Source organism: Labeo rohita, chromosome 25 (assembly GCF_022985175.1).
Source record: "Labeo rohita strain BAU-BD-2019 chromosome 25, IGBB_LRoh.1.0, whole genome shotgun sequence".
Lineage (NCBI taxonomy): Eukaryota > Metazoa > Chordata > Actinopteri > Cypriniformes > Cyprinidae > Labeo > Labeo rohita.
In genome coordinates this window covers 22,204,908-22,226,319 of record NC_066893.1, presented here as the reverse complement: position 1 = coordinate 22,226,319, position 21,412 = coordinate 22,204,908, and the positions used below count along the sequence as shown (strand labels likewise).

At 40.1% G+C, this 21,412-nt stretch overlaps 1 protein-coding gene across 1 annotated transcript; it reads right to left on the bottom strand.

Moving 5' to 3' along the window:
- Positions 1 to 87: 87 nt before the first annotated feature.
- Positions 88 to 19,694, bottom strand: hal (histidine ammonia-lyase). The gene is made up of 20 exons (XM_051099217.1): positions 19,396 to 19,694; positions 19,166 to 19,226; positions 18,670 to 18,697; positions 18,518 to 18,592; positions 18,340 to 18,412; positions 15,725 to 15,791; positions 15,594 to 15,631; positions 14,520 to 14,645; positions 14,171 to 14,310; positions 13,995 to 14,042; positions 12,384 to 12,531; positions 12,011 to 12,106; positions 11,864 to 11,922; positions 10,199 to 10,279; positions 9,879 to 9,944; positions 9,629 to 9,794; positions 9,371 to 9,505; positions 8,327 to 8,435; positions 8,132 to 8,201; positions 88 to 815 (listed from the first exon to the last, which is right to left on the bottom strand). Exons 1-20 carry the CDS (start codon positions 19,640 to 19,642, stop codon positions 684 to 686), a joined length of 1,965 nt encoding a protein of 654 aa, XP_050955174.1. The 5' UTR covers positions 19,643 to 19,694; the 3' UTR covers positions 88 to 683.
- Positions 19,695 to 21,412: the final 1,718 nt, after the last annotated feature.

Genomic DNA, 21,412 nt, shown 5'->3' with positions numbered 1-21,412 from the left:
AAACACCAATATAAGCTCCTTTCTCCTTACCATGTATTATGAAACTACTAACTGAACAAAACAGCACTATAAAGTAGTCATCAGAAGTCATACCGCATGATAAATTTGAAATTTATTCACTGAAAAATCTCACAGCAAAGAAATACGTGTGTAAATAGAATTTTACAGAAGCAATTTTTCACCAGCGGAACCAATGGACTTGAGGTAAACTAAAACAGACATGTTGAGTAATATACTAAGCAAATTGACCACAAGCTCACCCATATACTGTATTTTACATGGTGGCGAGTCAAGAAACAAAGAAAAACATCCTTCCATCTGTCAAAATACATGAGTCATGAGTTCAAAGACACTTCTTTTAAGACCAGATTGATGTAATGTTTCAACAGGCGTTTCAATATCCAAATGAAAACAGCAACAGGCTCTATTCTGCAGTCAATGTGTTCTACCTTTTTTAATCTATCAACAAAATTGATATCACAAGACATTTATTCACTAACTAAGGACCAACAGGTGGCAAAATACAAACGAGTCTTTCAGCAAAAGTGGATAATGAAGGAAGAAAGCTTTAAACGGTAAAAACTACACTGAAATGTGGACATACTTTAAATGCTCTATTTAAATTCATCTTAATGTATTGAATGTGAGACTATAGGATAGTATCAGCAGGATGCCATCGTCTGTCACTCCAGCCTGACCCGTTTCCGTGGAGATAGGGGCGGGTCCAGAGCAAAGGCTGTTGGGGAAGAGGGGCGGGACTCTGGGATGTATTCCATACAGTATTTCTCAATGTATGGCCCAGCGATGTTCCACACCTGAATGCAACAGGCAAGTAACAATATGGGGTGAGAATGATGCTAGTGTAAAAATAGTATATTAGAAACAAAATGCTTTATAAAATAATGATACTTTAAGTCCGTGGTTTGTGTTCTTAGTGATATTGTTGCAAGTATTAAAGGAGAAGTCCACTTCCAAAACAAAGATCATACATATAACGTACTCACCCCCATGTCATCTAAGATGTACACGTCTTTCTTTCTTCAGTCGTAAAGAAACTATGTTTTTCGAGGAAAACATTTCAGGATTTATCTCCATATAATGGACCGCCAGTCGAGAAAGAAGGGTCTTATCTAGAGTAACGATCAGTTATTTTAATAAAAATAATACAATTTATATACTTTTTAATGTCAAACGCTCATCTTGTCTTACTCTGCCTGGACTTCGGTTCATGACAGTTAGGGTATGTCGAAAAACTCCCATCTCATGTTCTCCCTCCCTGTTAAGGGTGTTTGATCTTCTTTGCATGTTCACTTTTCAAAGACTGAGTCAGTACTTCTGCAGTGATGTAGGATGATTTTGAAATCAGGGCTCAACGCTAGAATTTACTGGCCCAGTCGGGCCAGTGGTTCAAATTTTTACTTGCCCGGTCAAAATTTTCACTGGCCCTACCACAAAAAAATAAATAGTTGCTGTTATCGTTGTTTTTGACTCATGTTATCTTTTATTTTAAAGGGGTCATGGGATGCAAACTTCACTTTTTCATGTTGTTTGAACATTAATGTGTGTTGGCAGGGTATGTACAAATCTACCCTACAATGATAAAAATCCATGCAGTGGGGTTTAATTAATCTGTAAAAATAATACCCCCTTTTTCAAATCGAGCCGTTCTCAGATGCCTGTCGGTGTGCCGTCACACCCACAGAGGCCGCTCCCACAATAGTTGATTGACATGAGCATTTTACCTCAGACCAGCTGTCATAGTCCAGTAACTTTCCTTGTTTCGATGCCGAAGCAGGGATGTAAGTGTCACAAACGCGGTCTCTGTGGCTCCCTCCGACCGCCGCCAGCGGGAACCTTCCCCGGACTTTTAACTCACATTTCCCATCACCCCGTACCTGGGACCCCGCCTTCCGGTTCCGGGTCGCTCGGGTCACTTCCCCTCGGTCGGCCATTTTAGGCCGCCGCGTCGGCAGCTTCCTCGCGAAGTTTTGTCTAGTTTTACTAACAATCCTGAGCGTTTTTTCCTTGTTTACTTACCTCTTGTTGCCAACCGGACTGTTCATTCTCTTATTGATTGTATCGCTGCCTGCCTACCGACGTCTCGCCTGGATTATCGTTTACGTTTTGGATTTTCTGCTTGTTCCCGTTTGCTGGTGTGTTGACCTCTGCCTGTTTGACTACGCTCTTTAATAAAGTTTGTCGCACATGGATCCCACGCCTCCGACTCCGTCTGTGGACGCGTTACAGAAAACTTCGCCGCCATCGGATCCAGCGACTACTTCCGCGTCTACCGCGACACCATCGGACCCCGCGATGGTGCGTCACATCACCACGGAATTATCCGCTCAGGCTTCGACCCTCCTTGCTCATCAACAACAGCTGGACCGCCTCACCGACCTCACGGCACAGCTGGTAAGAGCGTTGCAAGGTTTACAGTTGACGGCGCCGCCCGTAACTCCTCCCGCGACCACACCACCGGCCGTTCAATCTGTCTCCGCCAGTCCACGTCTTGCTTTTCCTGAGAAGTTTGATGGGACTCCTGCTAAATGTAAAGGGTTCCTCTTGCAATGTTCCCTCTTTGTGAGTCAACAGCCGCACCTCTACCCCACGGATGAGAGCAAAGTTGCGTTTGTGTGCTCACTACTCTCTGGAAGAGCTTTGGACTGGGCCACTGCTGTCTGGCGTTTTGACCGTCCTGCCTATCCCTCTTTCGCGGCTTTCTTACAGCGATTCAAAGAGGTATTTCAACCAAGCACTGAGGGTGGTGAGGCCGGGGAGCAGATCATGGCACTGAGGCAGGGCAGGAGGACCGCCGCGGATTATGCGCTTACCTTTCGCACCCTGGCAGCCCAGAGCGGTTGGACTGATGAACCACTCAAGTTGCACTACCGCAAGGGGCTGCATCCAGATCTACAGGTAGAACTTGCCTGCCGTGACGAGAACCTCACCCTGGAACAATACATAGATCTCTCTATTCGGGTGGATAACCTTATGAGAGCACGTAAGCCCGGCCGTTTGTCACCCGCCGTATCGCTGGTTTCACCTAGCTCTGAAGCTACCCCTGAACCAATGCAGCTAGGAGCTACCAAGCTAACTCTGGAGGAGAGGGAGAGAAGACTCCGGGGCAACTTGTGTTTATATTGCGGACAAGCAGGCCACCTCAGGGCTAGCTGCCCAACTCGTCCGCCACGCCAACCTACCTCGGTGAGTGAACTCAAATCCCTTCCTAACTGTTGTCACATTCCAGTAACTATAACTCATAATGATGTCACTGTGAAGACAACAGCCCTAATTGACTCTGGCGCCGCCGGAAACTTCATCGATGCGGATTTCGTTGCCACTAATCACTTGCCAATCCTCTCTTGTTCTCCCCATGTCGCAGTGGCCGCCCTCGACGGGCGACCGTTAGGAACAGGGAAGGTTCATCACACCACACAGGATCTCACCCTCCACGTTGAACCTGCCCACCAAGAGACCATACGCTTCTTCATCATCCCATCACCGCAGTCACCCGTCATCCTGGGCTACCCTTGGCTGAATCAGCATGGACCATCCATCACCTGGGCCACTCGCACCATCACTCGCTGGTCTCCTCACTGCTACCAACGCTGCACACTACCCAGAAGCACGTCACAAGTCACACCCGGGACTCACGTTGCAGGAAGCACTGTACCCACCGCATATCAGGACCTGCTTGAGGCCTTCAGCCGCACCAGAGCCACCCAGCTGCCACCGCATCGTCCCGGCGATTGCGCCATCGACCTCATCCCGGGCGCAACACCCCCGCGGGGGCGCATCTTCCCCCTGTCACAAGCTGAATCTGAGGCTATGAATACGTACATCAGGGAGGAATTGGCTAAAGGCTTCATCACTCCATCAACCTCGCCGGCCTCAGCAGGTTTCTTCTTCGTGAAAAAGAAAGATGGGGGCCTTCGTCCCTGTATCGATTATCGGGGTCTCAACGAGGTGACCATCAAGTACCGTTACCCACTCCCGCTCGTCCCCTCAGCCCTTGAACAGCTACGCTCTGCCAAGATCTTCACCAAACTCGACTTGCGCTCCGCCTACAATCTCATTCGAATTCGAGCAGGGGATGAGTGGAAGACGGCCTTCTCGACTACCTCAGGTCACTATGAATACAGGGTCATGCCCTTCGGATTGGCCAACAGTCCGTCTTACTTCCAGGCTTTTGTTAATGAGGTCTTCCGGGATATGCTGAACCGCTGGGTGATCGTTTACATTGATGACATCCTCATTTTTTCCAGCTCTCTCGCCGAACACATCCAACATGTCAGGGCGGTACTCCAGCGTCTCATCTCCCATCAGCTGTTTGCCAAGGAGGAGAAATGTGAATTTCATCAGGACAAGGTAACCTTCCTCGGTTATATCATTAGTCCGGAGGGAGTCGCCATGGACGACAAGAAAGTCAACGCCGTACTGAGTTGGCCACGCCCCACCACGCTCAGGGAACTTCAGCGCTTCCTGGGCTTCGCTAACTTTTATCGCCGCTTCATCCGGCATTTCAGCACCATCGCAGCTCCCCTTACGGCCATGGTCAAGAAGGGTATCTCCCGTCTCAGCTGGTCGCAACCTGCCCTACAGGCCTTTGACGACCTTCGTCGGAGGTTTAGCACCGCTCCCATCCTCCATCACCCAGACCCTGACAAGCCCTTCATTGTAGAGGTTGATGCATCAAGTACCGGCGTCGGAGCGGTACTGTCTCAACGGCAGGGGGACCCTCCCAAGATGTTTCCCTGCGCATATTATTCTCACAAGCTAAGCCCGACTGAAAGAAATTATGACGTGGGTAACCGCGAACTCCTAGCAATAAAGCTGGCCTTCGAGGAGTGGCGACACTGGCTCGAGGGCTCAAAACACCCTTTCGTGGTACTTACGGATCACAAGAACTTGGAGTACTTACGCTCAGCAAAGATGCTCAACCACCGCCAGGCCAGATGGGCATTATTCTTTACCCGCTTCGACTTCCAGGTCACATACCGCCCAGGCTCACAGAACACTAAAGCTGACGCCCTATCTCGCATTCATGACCCCGGTCCGCCAACCATTTCGCCTGAACCTATACTCCCCTCAACCATGATCGTTGCTCCTGTAGCCTGGGACGTCATGACGGAGATTTCCGAAGCTCAGGTTCAGGACCCTCCTCCTGCTGACTGCCCGGCCGACCTCACCTACGTTCCTCTCAACCTGCGACAACGAGTGTTATCAGAGGTTCACTCTATTCCTAGTTCTGGTCATCCGGGTATCGAAGCCACCCTTCACCTTCTCGGCAACCGGTTCTGGTGGCCCACCGTGCGCCCTGACACCATTGACTTCATTCGAAACTGTACCGTCTGTAATACCTCCAAGGTCCCGCGTCGACTGCCCGCCGGACTTCTTCAGCCCCTGCCTGTGCCTCTCCGTCCTTGGTCACACATCGCTGTGGATTTCCTCACTGACCTACCACCCTCCAACGGACACACTACTATCCTCTCCGTAGTTGATCGGTTCTCAAAGGGTTGCCGCTTCATTCCCCTTCCCAAACTCCCTACTGCCATGGAGACAGCCGAACTTTTATGCAACTGGGTCTTCAGACTCTACGGCCTGCCAGAAGACATTGTATCCGATCGCGGACCTCAGTTCACTTCACGTCTATGGGCTAGCTTCTTCCGCCTCCTGGGGGTCAACATAAGCCTCACTTCCGGATATCACCCCCAGGCTAACGGTCAGGCCGAGAGGTTGAACCAGGAGTTGACTCGCTTCCTCCGTTCATACTGTCAGAACCACCAAGAGGACTGGAGCCGCTTCCTGTTCTGGGCTGAGTATGCCCAGAATTCCTTAGTCAAACCCGCTACTAATCTTACCCCGTTTCAGTGTACCCTAGGGTTTCAACCGCCTCTATTCCCCTGGTCTGGGGAACCATCTGAATTACCAGCAGTCAACTCCTGGTTCCAACGCAGTGAGGAGATCTGGGATCAGGCACACGTTCATCTTCAGGGCGCCATCCGTCGCACAGAGACTCAGGCCAACCGCCGACGCCGGCCCAACCCACCTTACGAACCCGGACAATGGGTCTGGCTCTCGACCCGGGACCTCCGACTCCGCCTGCCCTGCAAAAAACTTAGTCCCAGGTACGTGGGTCCTTTCAAAATAATCAAACAGATAACCCCTGTATCATTTCGACTGCAACTTCCCCCTGAATACCGTATCTCACCCACATTTCATGTTTCTCTGTTTAAGCCCGCTGGTCCCCCGGAAGGAGTGGAGAACCTAGACGAGACCGCTTCCCAGGGACCTCCCCCCATCATCATTGACGGCGAGGAGGTGTATCGCGTCAACAGCATCCTGGACTCCCGACGCCGGAGAGGTCGCCTAGAATACTTGGTCGACTGGGAGGGCTTTGGTCCCGAAGAAAGATCTTGGGTCGCCTCTGGAGACATCCTGGACCCGTCACTCACCACAGACTTTCACTCCAATCACCCAGATCGACCAGCACCCCGCGGTAGGGGTAGACCCCGGCGTCGGCCACCTCCTCGCGCCAGGAGTCGCTCGCAGGGGGGGGGCTCTGTCACAAACGCGGTCTCTGTGGCTCCCTCCGACCGCCGCCAGCGGGAACCTTCCCCGGACTTTTAACTCACATTACCCATCACCCCGTACCTGGGACCCCGCCTTCCGGTTCCGGGTCGGTCGGCCATTTTAGGCCGGGTCACTTCCCCTCGGTTTCGGCCATTTTAGGCCGCCGTTTTTCCGGCAGCTTCCTCGCGAAGTTTTGTCTAGTTTTACTAACAATCCTGAGCGTTTTTCCTTGTTTACTTACCTCTTGTTGCCAACCGGACTGTTCATTCTCTTATTGATTGTATCGCTGCCTGCCTACCGACGTCTCGCCTGGATTATCGTTTACGTTTTGGATTTTCTGCTTGTTCCCGTTTGCTGGTGTGTTGACCTCTGCCTGTAACAAAGTATATTAGAGACTTTTCATTAAGACCCTAAAGAATCATATCAACTTGTGGAAAATGGGAAAATGACCCCTTTAATATTTTATTAAAATTGAAAATATGCTTTAGGGGAAAACAGCAGACAGACTGAAAGAACGCAACTCAGTCTTTGTCAGCAGGTTGCGCTTAAGGAATAAGAGTGATATTACGTTTCTATGGTTACCGCTGTAAACAAAGCAGCGCCGTGCTTATGAACGCTACTTTAAATACATCATACATGGGCAAAGGAAAAGAAAACGCCATGTAAACTCTTCTTAAAACAGTCAGTTCTCATCACAGATACATTCACATACACCACAGTTCCAATATTTAGAATAATATTTCCAATATTTCGCGCATTGTGCACCGTGGTCTGCTTGCTACAGTATTTTTTTCTCTTTGCGTTCGTCTTTAGCGTCTCTGGCCTCTGTTAACGGATGTCTAAAAAGTTTGTAATATTTCCACACACATGACATTTTGAAAGAAGATTGCATGCAGTTTGTGTGCAAGACCGGAATAAGAGATCGGTTCAAATATGTCTGGTCGATCGGTGCATCTGTCTCCACTGTATCATTGTTTAAGCTACAGAGCTAATACTTTTGTAGGCTATTTGTCCGTCAGAGACGCGTTTCTCTGTGATCGCTTAAAAATGTAAATTATCAAGGTTAAAAAACACGTGCAAATGATAAACTTTTGTGACGACGCAGTAGTGGCCCGATCGGGCCAGTGACATATTCGTCAACTGTCCTGAGCGTCTTTCAAGCTGACCCTGGGCCACTCCTTATTGTAGAGCCCTGGAAATAATTTTTGAAGTTGAGGGAGAAAATATGATTGGAGTTTTTCGACATACCCCAACTGTCTTGAACCAAAATACACAGAGTTCAGGCAGAGCAAGACAAGCATTTGAGATTAAAAAGTATTTAAATTGCATTAAAAATTATTTTGCTAGATAAGACCCTTCTTCCTCGGCTGGGATCGTTTACAACCGCATCTGGGATCGGCTGAAGCTGCATTTAAACTGCATTTTGGAAGTTCAAAATCGGGGCACCATAGCAGTCCATTACATGGAGAAAAATCTTGGATGACAAGGGGGTGAGTACATTATATGTGAATCTTTGTTTTGGAAGTGGACTTCTCCTTTAAGAAACAGTGACGTTTACCTTCTGGTCTACGAGGAGTCGATGTACAGCTTCAATGTCTGGAGCCATGAACCTGTCTTTAATCCAGGGCCTTGGGTAAATAGGAAAAAATAACAGAGATGAATAGAAACAGACAATTATTGCCAATTATTAACCTGAGAGATCAATACATCAGTGGTTTTGGGGTTACTATCGGAGGTACATCGTTTGACCTACTTTACTGCGGCTCGCACAAGATCGTACACTTTCTCCAATGGGGTGGTCGTACGTAGGGGACGGAGAAACTCAATACCCTGACAGGCAGCTAACAACTCGATAGCTAGCACTAAGGAAGGAAACATAAAACAGGCATATTCAGGCTTGATATCTGATCAATTGTACTTGCAGATTAGTTGTCAGTAAAAAAGTACAAATATTACTAAATAAATAATAATTGTACATTTTTAGATGATCTACTTACATCCCAGTAAGTAAGCTTAAAGTGTGCTTAACAAAAAATTGTACATATTCGTACCTTTTTCATACATTGTGATTTTTTTCCGCTAAAAATGCATTTGTTATATGTAAATTTGAATTTTTTTTAATGGCATGTTTTCAAAACGAAAATGTTCAAATTTTCATACAATGCAAATATTATTTTTCTAAAAATAATTTTTAATTAAAAAAAATTCTAAAATTTTCAAAAATAAGATGTTGTCTGTTTTCATCCAATGGGAATATGTTTTCTAAAAAAAATTACTTTTTCAGACAATGTATTATTTTTCTAAAAATCATACTTTTTCTTGCAGTGTGATTTTTTTTTCTAAAAATAGCATGTTTCGTATGGAAATTTTCACTTTTCAAAAATGTTCAAATCTTCAAAAAACAAAAACAAAAAAAAGTAGTATGATGATGACAATGTGAATATTATTTTTCTAAAAATCATAATTTTTTCATACAATGTGATTTTTTTCTAAAAATGGCATGTTTCGTATAATAATTTTCAAATTCCAAAAAATTGTCAATTTTCCAAAAAAAAAAAAAAAAGTAGTTTGATTTCATACAATGTGAATATTATTTTTCTAAAAAAAAAATAAATCAAGATTTGTAGAAGAAAGGAACTTGCTATGAGTTTCTGTTTGAAAATATTAAGTACTATTACAATTTGTGCTTAAGTGCCTTTGTGCTCCAATAGGGGGTGCCATAATAGTAACAATTTAACTAAACTGAACAGTGGCTGACGTCAGTAGGTATATGAGAGGTTAATATCAGATTTTGGACCTTGCTCGACATGCTCGACCACTCTGAGGGCTTTACGTGCAGCCCAGCCTCCCATAGACACATGGTCCTCTGTGGCGGCACTAGTGGACAGGGAGTCAATAGAGGAAGGGTGACAAAGCACTTTGTTCTCTGAAACTGCAGAAAAAAATGCATCTGTTTTAGTTAATGGTCAACATGACTTCAGTACAGTGGTCAAAATTAAACTTTCCAGTATTTGGTTAAGTAACGTTATTCCGTCCTGAACTTTGTGATGCTAACCAAGAGCCGCAGCAGTGCAGTGTGCGATCATGAATCCAGAATTCAGGCCTCCCTCATTGACCAGGAACGCAGGCAACTCGCTAAGAGAAGGATTGCAGAGACGTTCGATGCGCCTTTCACTGATGGAAGCCAACTCGTGCACCCCAATCGCCAAATAGTCAAGAGCCTAAGAATGGGAGGAGAGAATGAGCGGAGATGTCATCTGAACCTTTTTGGATGACCTTTTTGGTCATCTGGCAAGATGAAATACCTTTGCTGGATATTCTCCATGGAAGTTTCCGCCGGATATGGTCTCACCTCTCTCTGCAAACACCATCTAACTTACAGTCAAGGCCAAAAGTACTGAACTATAAAAGAGGCTGGTGTAGTAACTGCATTGACCAAATAACCAGCCAAACTGTGACACCAAATCGATTCTCAGGAGGAAAATAAAAGTGTCTCCTAAAATCATTTGTTTACAATGAGTGTTGGTGATTTGAAGTCACATGACCACCAGACACTGTTGGTACTGCAACACAAATTCAGTTGTTGTTACAAAATTGCAAATTCAGATAAAAAAAAAAAGGATACAGGATTATCTGTGGCACTGTTGATTTCTGTATTAATGATTTTCTTGACAAACTCAATTGTGTCATTGACGATTCCATGGACCTGCAAAATTTAAGACAAAATATATAATATAGTATAAAATAATATATATAAAACATAGTTCACATGTATGTCAACCAGCTTCTTAGATTTGCTGTTTTATTTTAATTTTTGTTTAATTTGTAGCAATTTTGTTATGCGCTTTTCTCATTTTTCTTAGTTTTATTTATTTATTTTTTTAAATATTACTAGGTTAGTTTTAGCAATGAGGGCACCATTATTGTAACAACTGTAGCTAAATTGTGCTTTTCGTTTCCTTTTATTTGTGTTTTAAATATTACTAGTTAGCAGGTTAGTTTTAGCTTTAGTTTTTATTTATTTCCTATGAAAGCCCGTTTCCGCCACTGAAAAAAGTTATTGCAACTTTTTCTCTCACAATTCTGACTTTTTTTCTCAGAATTATGAGAAATAAACTTGCAATTGCGATTTATAAAGTCAGAATTGCAAAATATAAACACAATTCTGATTTTTTCCTCAAAACTGCATGATACAAACTCGCCATTCTGACTTTTTTCTCACAATTATGAGAAATAAACTTGCAATTGTCAGAATTAAAGTCGGAATTGTGTGATATAAACCCGCAAATGTGAGTTATAAAGTCAAAATTGCATAATATAAACTTGCAGTTGAGAGATACAAAGTCAAAATTGCAAGAAACAAACTCACATTTGCAAGTTATAAGTCTGAATTGTGTGATTTAAACTCATAATTGTGAGTTATGAAGTCAGATTGATATAAAAAACTGACTTTTTCAGAATTAAGTCAGTATTGCTAGATTTTTTCTCGCAAATGCGAGTTTATATCTTGTAATTCTGACTTCTTTCTAAGAATTGTGTGACAAACTCCTATTGCGAGAAATAAAAGTCAGAATTGCTAGATAAAAACTCGCAATTATGACTTATATCTTGCAATTCTGAGTTTTTTCTAAGAATTGTGAGATATAAACTTGCAATTGCAACTTATAAAGTCCAATTTTGGGGGGAAAAAGACTGACATGTTCTCAGAATTGCACACAATTGCGAGATATAAAGAATATCAAAGATATCAGAATGTGTGTTTTGCAATTCTAAATTTATAACTGGCCATTCTAAGCAAAAAAAGTCAAAATTACGAGTTTATATCTCAAAATTCTGAGAAAAAAGTTCCGAATTGCAAAATACAAACTCGCAACTGGGAGTTATAAAGTTAGAATTGCGAGAATAAACTCAATTGTAAAAAAAAAAGTCTGAATTGTGAGATAAAGTCACAATTACCTTTTTTCATTTTTTATTCAGTGGCTTCCATAATTTCCAGTTAATGCACAAATTTAAAGCAAACTGAATTAAACTATAGCTTGGTTATTTGTCAGTCTTAATGTTATTTTAATGAACTTTTATTTTATATTTCCAGTTTAATTTGTAGTAGTTTTATCATTTTAATAGATTCACTATTTCAAATAATTTTTATTTTAGTTTTATTTCAATTAACAAAAATGTTTTTAATAGCTGTAGTTATACCGTAATAAGCTGTAATTTATTAAACCGTAATAACCCTGGCAGCAACAACACTTATGATTTATTTTAGGATAAAAATGGGCTCTTATGTTACCTGTGGACAACAGCGCATGGTGTAGGCATCTTGAACCCTGTCGCAAAACCGATGACTCTCTGCAAATATTGAGAAAAGGAAACAGAGGTTACCACCAAACGGTTAAACATGAGCTTCAATGGCGCATACAAACACTGCACGATTCACCTGCAATTTCAGACGGGTGGTGATCTGAGTCTAAGAGGGATCGGAAGCGCAAGGCCACTTCCTTCTGTCCCGGATGAGGACGCAGCTCATGAATATCTGTTAAAAAAAAAATTATTCTTTCATTAAAATTGCCTACTTCCTATTATATCAACATTGCATAACCAAGGCATGCACTTAAAGCAGTGCAGGAGGGCTGTGACTTCAAATGTGAGGCAGTGTTACACAAATATGTTTTTATTTCCCAAATCATGTTTTGTCTGACAATTCTGAAAGAGTTTATTGCAGTGTTTACAGTTTCTATCTGCAAAGCTGAGAAACAGTCTAAACACGTCTGCTCATCCAGCACATCAATCAGTTGTTTACACAAGCTCACCACTATCAAAGGCTTTGGTGGTGCCCTTGAGGACTTCCAGGGTCAGGGCAGCGATGATGTCCGCCTGCCGGGCGATGGCCTCGGCTCTCTCCACGGCCTCTGCTCCTAAAGAAGTGATCATCTGGGTCCCATTGATCAGAGCCAGCCCCTGTGGACAGAGATAAACTTTACTGACGCTTTTATCTTTTATCACAGAACAATACTACTGATCTGTTTGTCAATCAATCTATATGTTAAAGCCATAGCTCACACAAAAATGAAAATTCTGTCATTAATTACTCACCCTTATGACATTCCAAACACGTAAGAACTTTGTTCATTTGGAACACAAATAAAGACATTTTTGATGTAAGCTGAGAGCTTTTTGATCCTGCATAGACAGAAATGCAACTACCATGCTCAAGGCTTGAAAAGGTAGTAAGAACTTAAAATTGTCCAGTTGTCCAATCAAATGATTTGTGATACGTGATCTGAAGTCCCGAACTGAATCAAATGAGTCGTGAACTTGCACCGAAGTTCCGATCTAAATCAAATGATTCGCGATATGTGATGTTCCGATCTAAATCAAATGATTCGTGATATGTGAAGTTGTGATCTAAATCAAAGGATTTGTGATATGTGATGTTCCAATCTAAATCAAATGATTCGCGATATGTAAAGTTCCAATCTAAATCAAATGATTCGTGAACCCCCTCTGAAGTCTTGATCTGAATCAAATGATTTGCGAACCCGCTCCAAAGTCCCAATCTAAATCAAATGATTGGTGATACACGATCTGAAGTCCTGATTCAAATCAAATGATTTGTGATATGCAGAGTTCCGATCTAAATCAAATGACTCGTGATACACGATCTGACGTCCCGATTTGAATCAAATGACTCGTGATACGCGATCAGAAGTCCCGATTTGAATCAATTGATTCGCAATACACGATCAGAAGTCCCGATTTAAATCAAATGACTCACGATACGCTATCCATTTGGAGCGCTTTGAAACAGTGAATCTTATTACTACTGGCTTAGCTTGCTAGTTTTCTTTCATTCATTTTTTTAACTTTCTTTACTAGTTTTATTAACTGAAAAAAAGAAAGATATATATAAAAAAGTAACACTTATTTCATAGATAAACTGTCAACAATTCAAGCACTTTTCAAGTACTTCTTCAGGAATATTGCTATTTTCAAGGGTTTTCCAGGCCTTAAATTTCAAAATGTCAAATTCAAGTACTTCAAGCACTGGACTGGATTTCTTATAAAACATCATAATTTGTGTTCCGAAGATGAAAAAAGGTCTTACGGGTTTGGAATGACATGGGGGTGAGTAATTAACAATAAAATTTTCATCTCTACCCAACAACCACTTATGAACAATCTCAACACTGAAGGACTGCTGAGCACCATGTTCTAGCACACATACTGTATTGTCTATAGTTTGTCTAGTTTGTAACTGAACTAAACCAAAAATGACTTGTTTTAAAGGTTACATTGGGTTCTAAGAAAGGCTCTGTTAAAATGGACCAGGCAGGTCAAGGACATACATTTCTGACCCACAAAACAGCTCTAAGTCAACAGAGATAAACATGTTGACTGCACAATGGGGGGATTAACCGTACCTCCTTTGGCTTCAGAGATATGGGCTTCAGACCATGTGCTTCCAAAACCTGCGGGCAATACAAAGGTCAAACGTGACTTTAAAGGCTAAACGAGGAGTAAATATGTTCATATATGTGCATCGCTTTCATTATTATAAAAGATGTGCAACCAAAGCATCCAATGAATACATGCTCACGTATTTAGCATCCGCCCAGCCGCTCTTAGGTGACCACATCTTTCCTTCTCCCATCAGGCCAAGGGCGAGGTGAGAAAGAGGGGCGAGATCTCCACTCGCACCTACCGTACCCTTCTCCGGGACGTATGATAAACAGGAGGCTGAGAAGAGAGAAGAAAGAAAACTGTAAAATATCAGCTCTTTGAGGAAGAAATTCAAAGAAACCTTTTGCTAATATTATTTCGAAGACGCAACTAACATAAAAGTATTCTTTGAAATGGCACACCATGTGTTATATGCTGTGCCAAAGAAATCAAAAACCCCAACAATACTCTCTTCAGTTAAAATAATGAGGGATGCATTAATGTACCATTGAAGGCCTGGATCATGCTGTGCAGCGTCTCCAGTGAAACCCCGCTGTGCCCTTTGGCCAAAACATTGATTCTCAGTGCAAGCAGCATTCGAGTTCTTTCAGGACTTAAAGGGCTTCCCAGACCTACAGTGACATAATCAAAAACAAGCATCACACAGTGAGTAAACATCTTAGAAATATCAAATAAAAAAATGCAGAAATTAGTTCATACATACACTACTGGTCCAAAGTTTGGAATCATTGCAGTACTCTGTTGTACTCTGCTTAAGATTTCTGCTCACCAAGGCTACATTTATGTGATCAAACATACAATAAATACAGTATTATCGTGAAATATTTTTACAATCTAAAATAACTGTTTTCTATTCAAATATATTGTAAAATGCAATTTATTCCTGTGATGGCAAAGCTGAATTTTCAGCAGCCAGTTTTACAGTCTTCAGTGTCACATAATCCTTCAGAAATAATTCTAATATACTAATTTGGTGCTCAGTTATGATTAATGCTCAATCATTAATAATGGTTCTTCTTATTGTCAATGTTGAAAACATTTCTGTGGAAACGGTTATAATTTTTTTCCAGGCTTCAGAATAGAAATTCTGAAATAATTTATTTAAAACAGATATATTTTTTTTATAGTGCTGTCATATGATTAATCATGATTAATCACATCCAAAATAAAAGTTTTTGTTTACATAATATATGTATGTGTACTGTGTATATTTATTATGTATATATAAATACACACACAGAGTATATATTTTGAAAATATTTAAATGATCATGTTTTTGTTTTGTTTTTTTTTATTTTTTTTTTTTTAATTTTAAGTAGCTAAAATCTGTTTTTAACGCTGATAATAATCAGACGAAATATTTAGCTTTGATATCACAGTAATACATCTTAAATATACTAACATAGAACTTTTTTTAAAGTGTAATATTATTTCACAATATCACTGTTTTTACTGCATTTTTGATCAAATAAACACACTTCTCAAAAACATTAAACAAAATTCTAATCATTCCAAACTTTTGACTGGTAATGTTTATTCATTTTAGTAAAATGCCACACCTGAGGAGTGTGAGCGCAGAAGATTTTCCTGAAGCTCCCTGAAAGAGAGAAAAATGTGAGATGCTTTTAAATAAAGTTTAATTTAAATGCAAAAGATTTCAGGAGTAAAAAATATCGTAAAATATATATACTTCAGTTTGCTGACAGGGATGACAGTCCGAGCAAATTTACCAAACCCTGTAGTGATGCCATACACAACTAAAAAAAGGGAAGAAAAATAGAACAAAATTGGTAATATTTATGAAATCCCAGACAATTTAATATTTATGAGGATTATTTAAATATGCACTGCTCTGGCAAATACAGTGGCATGCGAAAGTTTGGGAACCCCTTGCAGAATCTGTGAAAATGTAAATAATTTTAACAAACTATCTTACAGAGAGATCATACAAAATACATGTTATTTTTTTTTATTTAGTACTGTATTACATATAGTCCACAAGGAAAAAAAAAAAATTATTAAAATAACCCCCTTAAAAAGTTTGGAAACCCTTGGTTCTCAATACAGTGGTAACCTGGATGGTCTACGACTTTTTTGTTGTTGTTGTTGTTGTTGTTTTGTGATGGTTGTTTATGAGTCCCTTGTTTGAAAATCCTTCAGGTCGCAAAAATTGTTTGGTGTGAAAGAAAAATTCATGCTGTGAGGATGACGTAAGAGAAGGGGGGTATTGGGGCCCTAAATCTGTGTTTCTGTATGACTGTCTGACCTTCTTTGGAAAGAATAAAGCTTATAAAAGACAATTTGTCTTTTAAGCAGTGAGAGTCGTTTTTATTTTGCCATGACATTTGGTTTTTCAGCATTTTTATGCATTTGAACCCTTTCCAATAATAACTGTGTGATTTTGAGATCCATCTTTTCACACTGAGGACAACTGAGGGACTCATTAAAAAAGGTTCAAACATTCACTGATGCTTCAGAAGGAAACATGATGCATTAAGAGCCTGGGGTGAAAACTTTTTGAATTTTAAGACCAAGATAAATTGTACTTAATTTGTCTCCCGGGAAACATGCAAGTATCTTCTGTTACTTCCAAAGGGCAGTACTAAATGGGAAAAAAAAATTATACTTTAACAAAATAACAAAAATGTGGACATCACCCCCCCCCCCCTTAATGCATCATGTTTCCTTCTAGAGCATCAGTGAATGTTTGAACCTTTTTAAATAATTTTGTTTGAGTCCCTCAGTTGTCCTCAGTGTTAAAAGATAGATCTCAAAATCATACAGTCACTGCTGGAAAGGCTTCAAATATGCAAAAGATGCTGGAAAACCAAATAATCTGCAGGACATGGAGGATTTTTCTGAAGAACAATGCTCAGTTTAACTGTTCAGAACAAACAAGGGAATCATTAACAAAACAAAACAAAAAACAGTTGTAGATCATCCAGGTAACCACACTGGGGGTTATTTTAATAATGTCTTGTGGACTATATATAAACATCTTTTATGTAAAATATCTAAAAAAAAAAAAAAACAACAACAACATGCATTTTGTATTAGCTCTCTTATTTTGTTAAAATTATTCACATTTTCACAGATTCAGCAAACTTTTGCATGCCACTGTATGTGCTGTTTTGCACTTCATTTTTTTACATTTTCAGAAGTCAAAACAGCAAGTTAAAAAGATTATTTTCTTAAAAGCAAAGGTTCTTTGCTGACATCTATGGTTCCATAAAGAACCTTTCAACATCCATGGAACCTTTTCATTCCACAAAACGTTCTTTATATTATTAAATTGCTCTTCATGCTAAGAAAAATTATTATATTAAAGGGATAGTTCACTCAAAAATTACAACTATCCCATGATTTACTCACACTCAAGCCACTTTCTTCTTTCAGACAAATACAATCAGAGTCATATTAAAAAATGCCCTGGCTCTTCCAAGCTTTATAATGGCAGTGAATGGGTGTTGAGTTTTTGAAGTCCAATAAAGTGCATCAATCCATCATAAAAAGTACCCCACACCACTCCAGGAGGTTAATAAAGGACTTCTGCAGCGAAACGATGTGCTTGTGTAAGAAAAATATCCATATTCACAATATTATAAACCATAATCTCTAGCTTCCGCTAACTGTCGTACGCGCATTCATGAGAAAGCGGCGTTTCCAGCATATGACGTAGGATGTAGGCGTAGCGTGAGCTCTGGTAAGAATATTCTAGTCTCGTGCGAATGAGAGCAAGTTTTGTTTACCACAAAGGAAAGCCAGTCTCCTCTTGGCTTATATCGAAATCCTCCAACCTTTTTCTTTATAAATGTTATCTACTGTAACACCACTCTCTTGCGAACACACGCATGACAGTTAGCGGAAGCTAGAGATTACAGTTTTTAAGTTTTAAATATGGATATTTTTCAAACACAAATGCATCAGTTCCCTTCAGAATACCTTTATTAATCCCACGGAGCGGTGTGGAGTACTTTTTATGATTGATGAATACACTTTATTGGACTTTAAAATCTCAACACCCATTCACTGCCATTATAAAGCTTTGAAGAGCCAGGACATTATTACAACTCCGATTGTATTCGTCTGAAAGACGAAAGTCATATACACCTAGGATGGCTTGAGGGTGTATTTTTTTCATTTTTGGTTGAACTATCCTTTTAAGAATTATTCACTGAAAGGTTCCTCGAGGAACCCAAAATGGTTTTTCTATGACACTGCTGTGAAAACCTCTTTTTTTAAGAAAAGGTGTTAAGTCTGATCACTTATTTCCTTAACATAACGTTGAGTGGATGTCATGCTCACCTTTGTTTTCTTTCACAATGGTGTCCAGAAGCTCTCTTGATTGCACAACCTTTTCCTCTGCCTCTGGGGCCAGCTAAGGGTCAGATAACAGTGGTGATGCATTTCCATTGAGAAATATTGTTTATAAACGTAACATTTTCACAAAACTGATGTTGAAATCTAGCAAAAACCCACTTACCTTAATCTTATACAGGCCTTTCCCTAAATTCACTAGATCAGTTGAGGTCAGGCTATTCCCATCTAGAGAAATGTACTAAAAACAGACCGGTCATTAATGGTACTGATGAGAGTAAAAATGCTGCATGTTTAGTAATGATATGTCATACTTACTTGCTCTGGTTCTCTGTATGCTCTCGTTCTGTTTTTAGCATTCAAATTAAGGACATTTTTAGATTTGTTAAAGTTTAGACATGAAGTGAATAGCTAAAAGCTTTTGAAAGACTTTCCAAATGATATAACAATCATTTACATGCAAGTCTGTATTTTGTCAAAAAATAAACTGTGACAATCAGTGTGAGACTGGGTGAAATGTTATATACGTGATGACAAGTGAAGATTATAAATCAGTCATAAAGTAAAAAAAAAGTGCAATTAGTGCAATTAATTTAAAAATGCTATAAAAATAAGCAAAATGTATTAAAATTAATTAAAATATCACAGATATTAAGCACTTAAATACAACTTTCCAGGTCCACATTTAATTTAATTTCTTTGAATGATCTTAATTATGAGACTTTCTCAGCAAAAAATGCTGTGATTAATTCCAACTACTTTTGACAATATAATTTATTGAATTAAAACATGATGATTGTCAATCTAAAGATACAGATGTGACGTCCCAGGCTGACTTGGAATGAAATCTTGTGACATGGTGTCCCCTTCAATAGCTGAAGATAACAGTAAAATAACATGTTATTGACTCATCTTGCAAAACAAGACACAGTATTTGTGGTAAACAGCCTCAAAAGAACAATCTGTCTAAAGCCAGCCGAGAACTGAATGATTGATTAATCTCTCGACAAACACTGAACACGTAAACCATATTTGTAACGTTACCAAGTTCAACAAAGTCGTCATCCTCAAGCACATCTTCTATGGTATCGTCATTGTCCAGCAAGCCAAATCCCTGACATCTTCTGACCGCAAAACACACATCTTTGATGTGCTCGATCCCTCCATTGTCGGGTTTGTTCTTGATGTAGCGCTTGAGAGCTTCAAAACCCAACCATTTAATGCTGCAGGTGGCATCTTTGCATGGAATGGTTAGCCACTCGTCCCGAACGTGGACCGTGAAACGAGGCATCACGTTGGACTGAACAACCACAGGCTGATACCTGAGGAGTATGAGCCACAATGCAAATTACTTCACTAGGTGTACACAAAACGCAAAGGACCAATCAAAGGCTGTTCTGTGGACCCCTCCTTTACCACAGAAGACAGAGTACATGGTGCTGTTTGAATAAGTTATCTCTGCACCAAAGGTTCTGTGTTACAATACGCTTTTCAAAAAGAACAGAATCTGTCAGTCAACAAACTGTCAGACAGAGCAATTTTAAGTTTGCAGACTGTAAAATTTTGTAAAAGTATTATTTTCTTTACAAATTACATTATCAGCATAAATTGTTGAGTTTAAAAAAGCTTAAATGTGTCAGAAGCATTCACTCAGTATCATTATCTCATTTTTGACCGAGATGGCGTTTTTTGCTGGGTTTGCATCTGAACTCTTCACACACACACACACACACACACATTATATATATATATGGGGAGTTCGGGTGGTTCGAACGAGTATTAAATACCTTATTTAGTATAAGAAAAGCCTTAATTATATTTTCAATATAATTACATTTGGGGAAGGAAAGACAAGAATCGTGTTATGGATTAAATGCGCTAGTCATTTAAAAGGCACCACAAGGATCATTTCCACTCTGATCACAGTTCAAACAGCAGCGGAACGCAAGTTTACTAGAGCAGATGAGTTTACTTGCGAGTACTAAACAGCGCTGTGAGATCCAGAATGAAGAGCTTGAATTCGGTGAAGAACACGACTTAAACGTGATTTAAACAGATGAACAGCGCTGACAAACAGGAGAAACACAGTGCGCAACAATACACTCAGAATCATTTACCATGGATTCATTTTACTGTAACACTGACTGCACTATGGTATTGCAGATATGTGGGATATAGCAAATTGTATATTATTAATGTAGACATGTATTAAATGTATTAAAGGAGTAAAAGAATATAATTACTTTTAATTTAATTACATTATATTATTATATTATTTTGTGATTAATCTTTAGCGTTTGTGGATTTATATTAAGACCACTGTTACAAATACCTAAACCATGTAGTTAATTTTTCTACCATGGTATTGATGCGCTATAGGCCTATGTGTGTGTTTTTACTGGTTATCATTATGTATGCTGCTATGGAAGACCAAAGGTTAATTTTAATAACTCAAACAGTCATAAAATTACAATTTCACCATATAAAAATGAGGTTGTTACAATTTTTACATATGCTACTGTTTTTGACAATAAACATTATCTGAGCTGTAAATCATGATATTGGTTTAATATGTTACTAGACATTGCTTTGTCCCACTCATTTCATATTAATTCTATGTCTATAGGTCTTAAAAAAAGGTAACAAAAAGCCTTAAATTTGATTTTAAAAATTCTGCAGATACCATGTAGGCCTAAATAGTTAAAATTCCTTCCTTGATATTTGTTGATATGTATGTGTGTTTTGAAAAGGAGGACAGACTGCATAGGGCCCAGAGTTTGAAAGGGGCCCAGAAAGCTCATTGGAGGGGCGTAGAACTGGTCACGGAAGAACATTCTGACCAGGGGCGGTTCTAGACCCTTTTTAGATTGTGATTGACTTTTTTTGTTTGTTCAATTTGCACACTGAACATGGGTTGGAGCTCTTATTTTTGAACTTAGCATTAATAATGTCACTCATGATGCTTAATTAAGTAACTTATTGCTTGAGGTATTTGTGTATATTCACTGAAGAAGGTGATACATGGTCTTAATAAGCAGTTCGACAAAAATCATGCTTATTA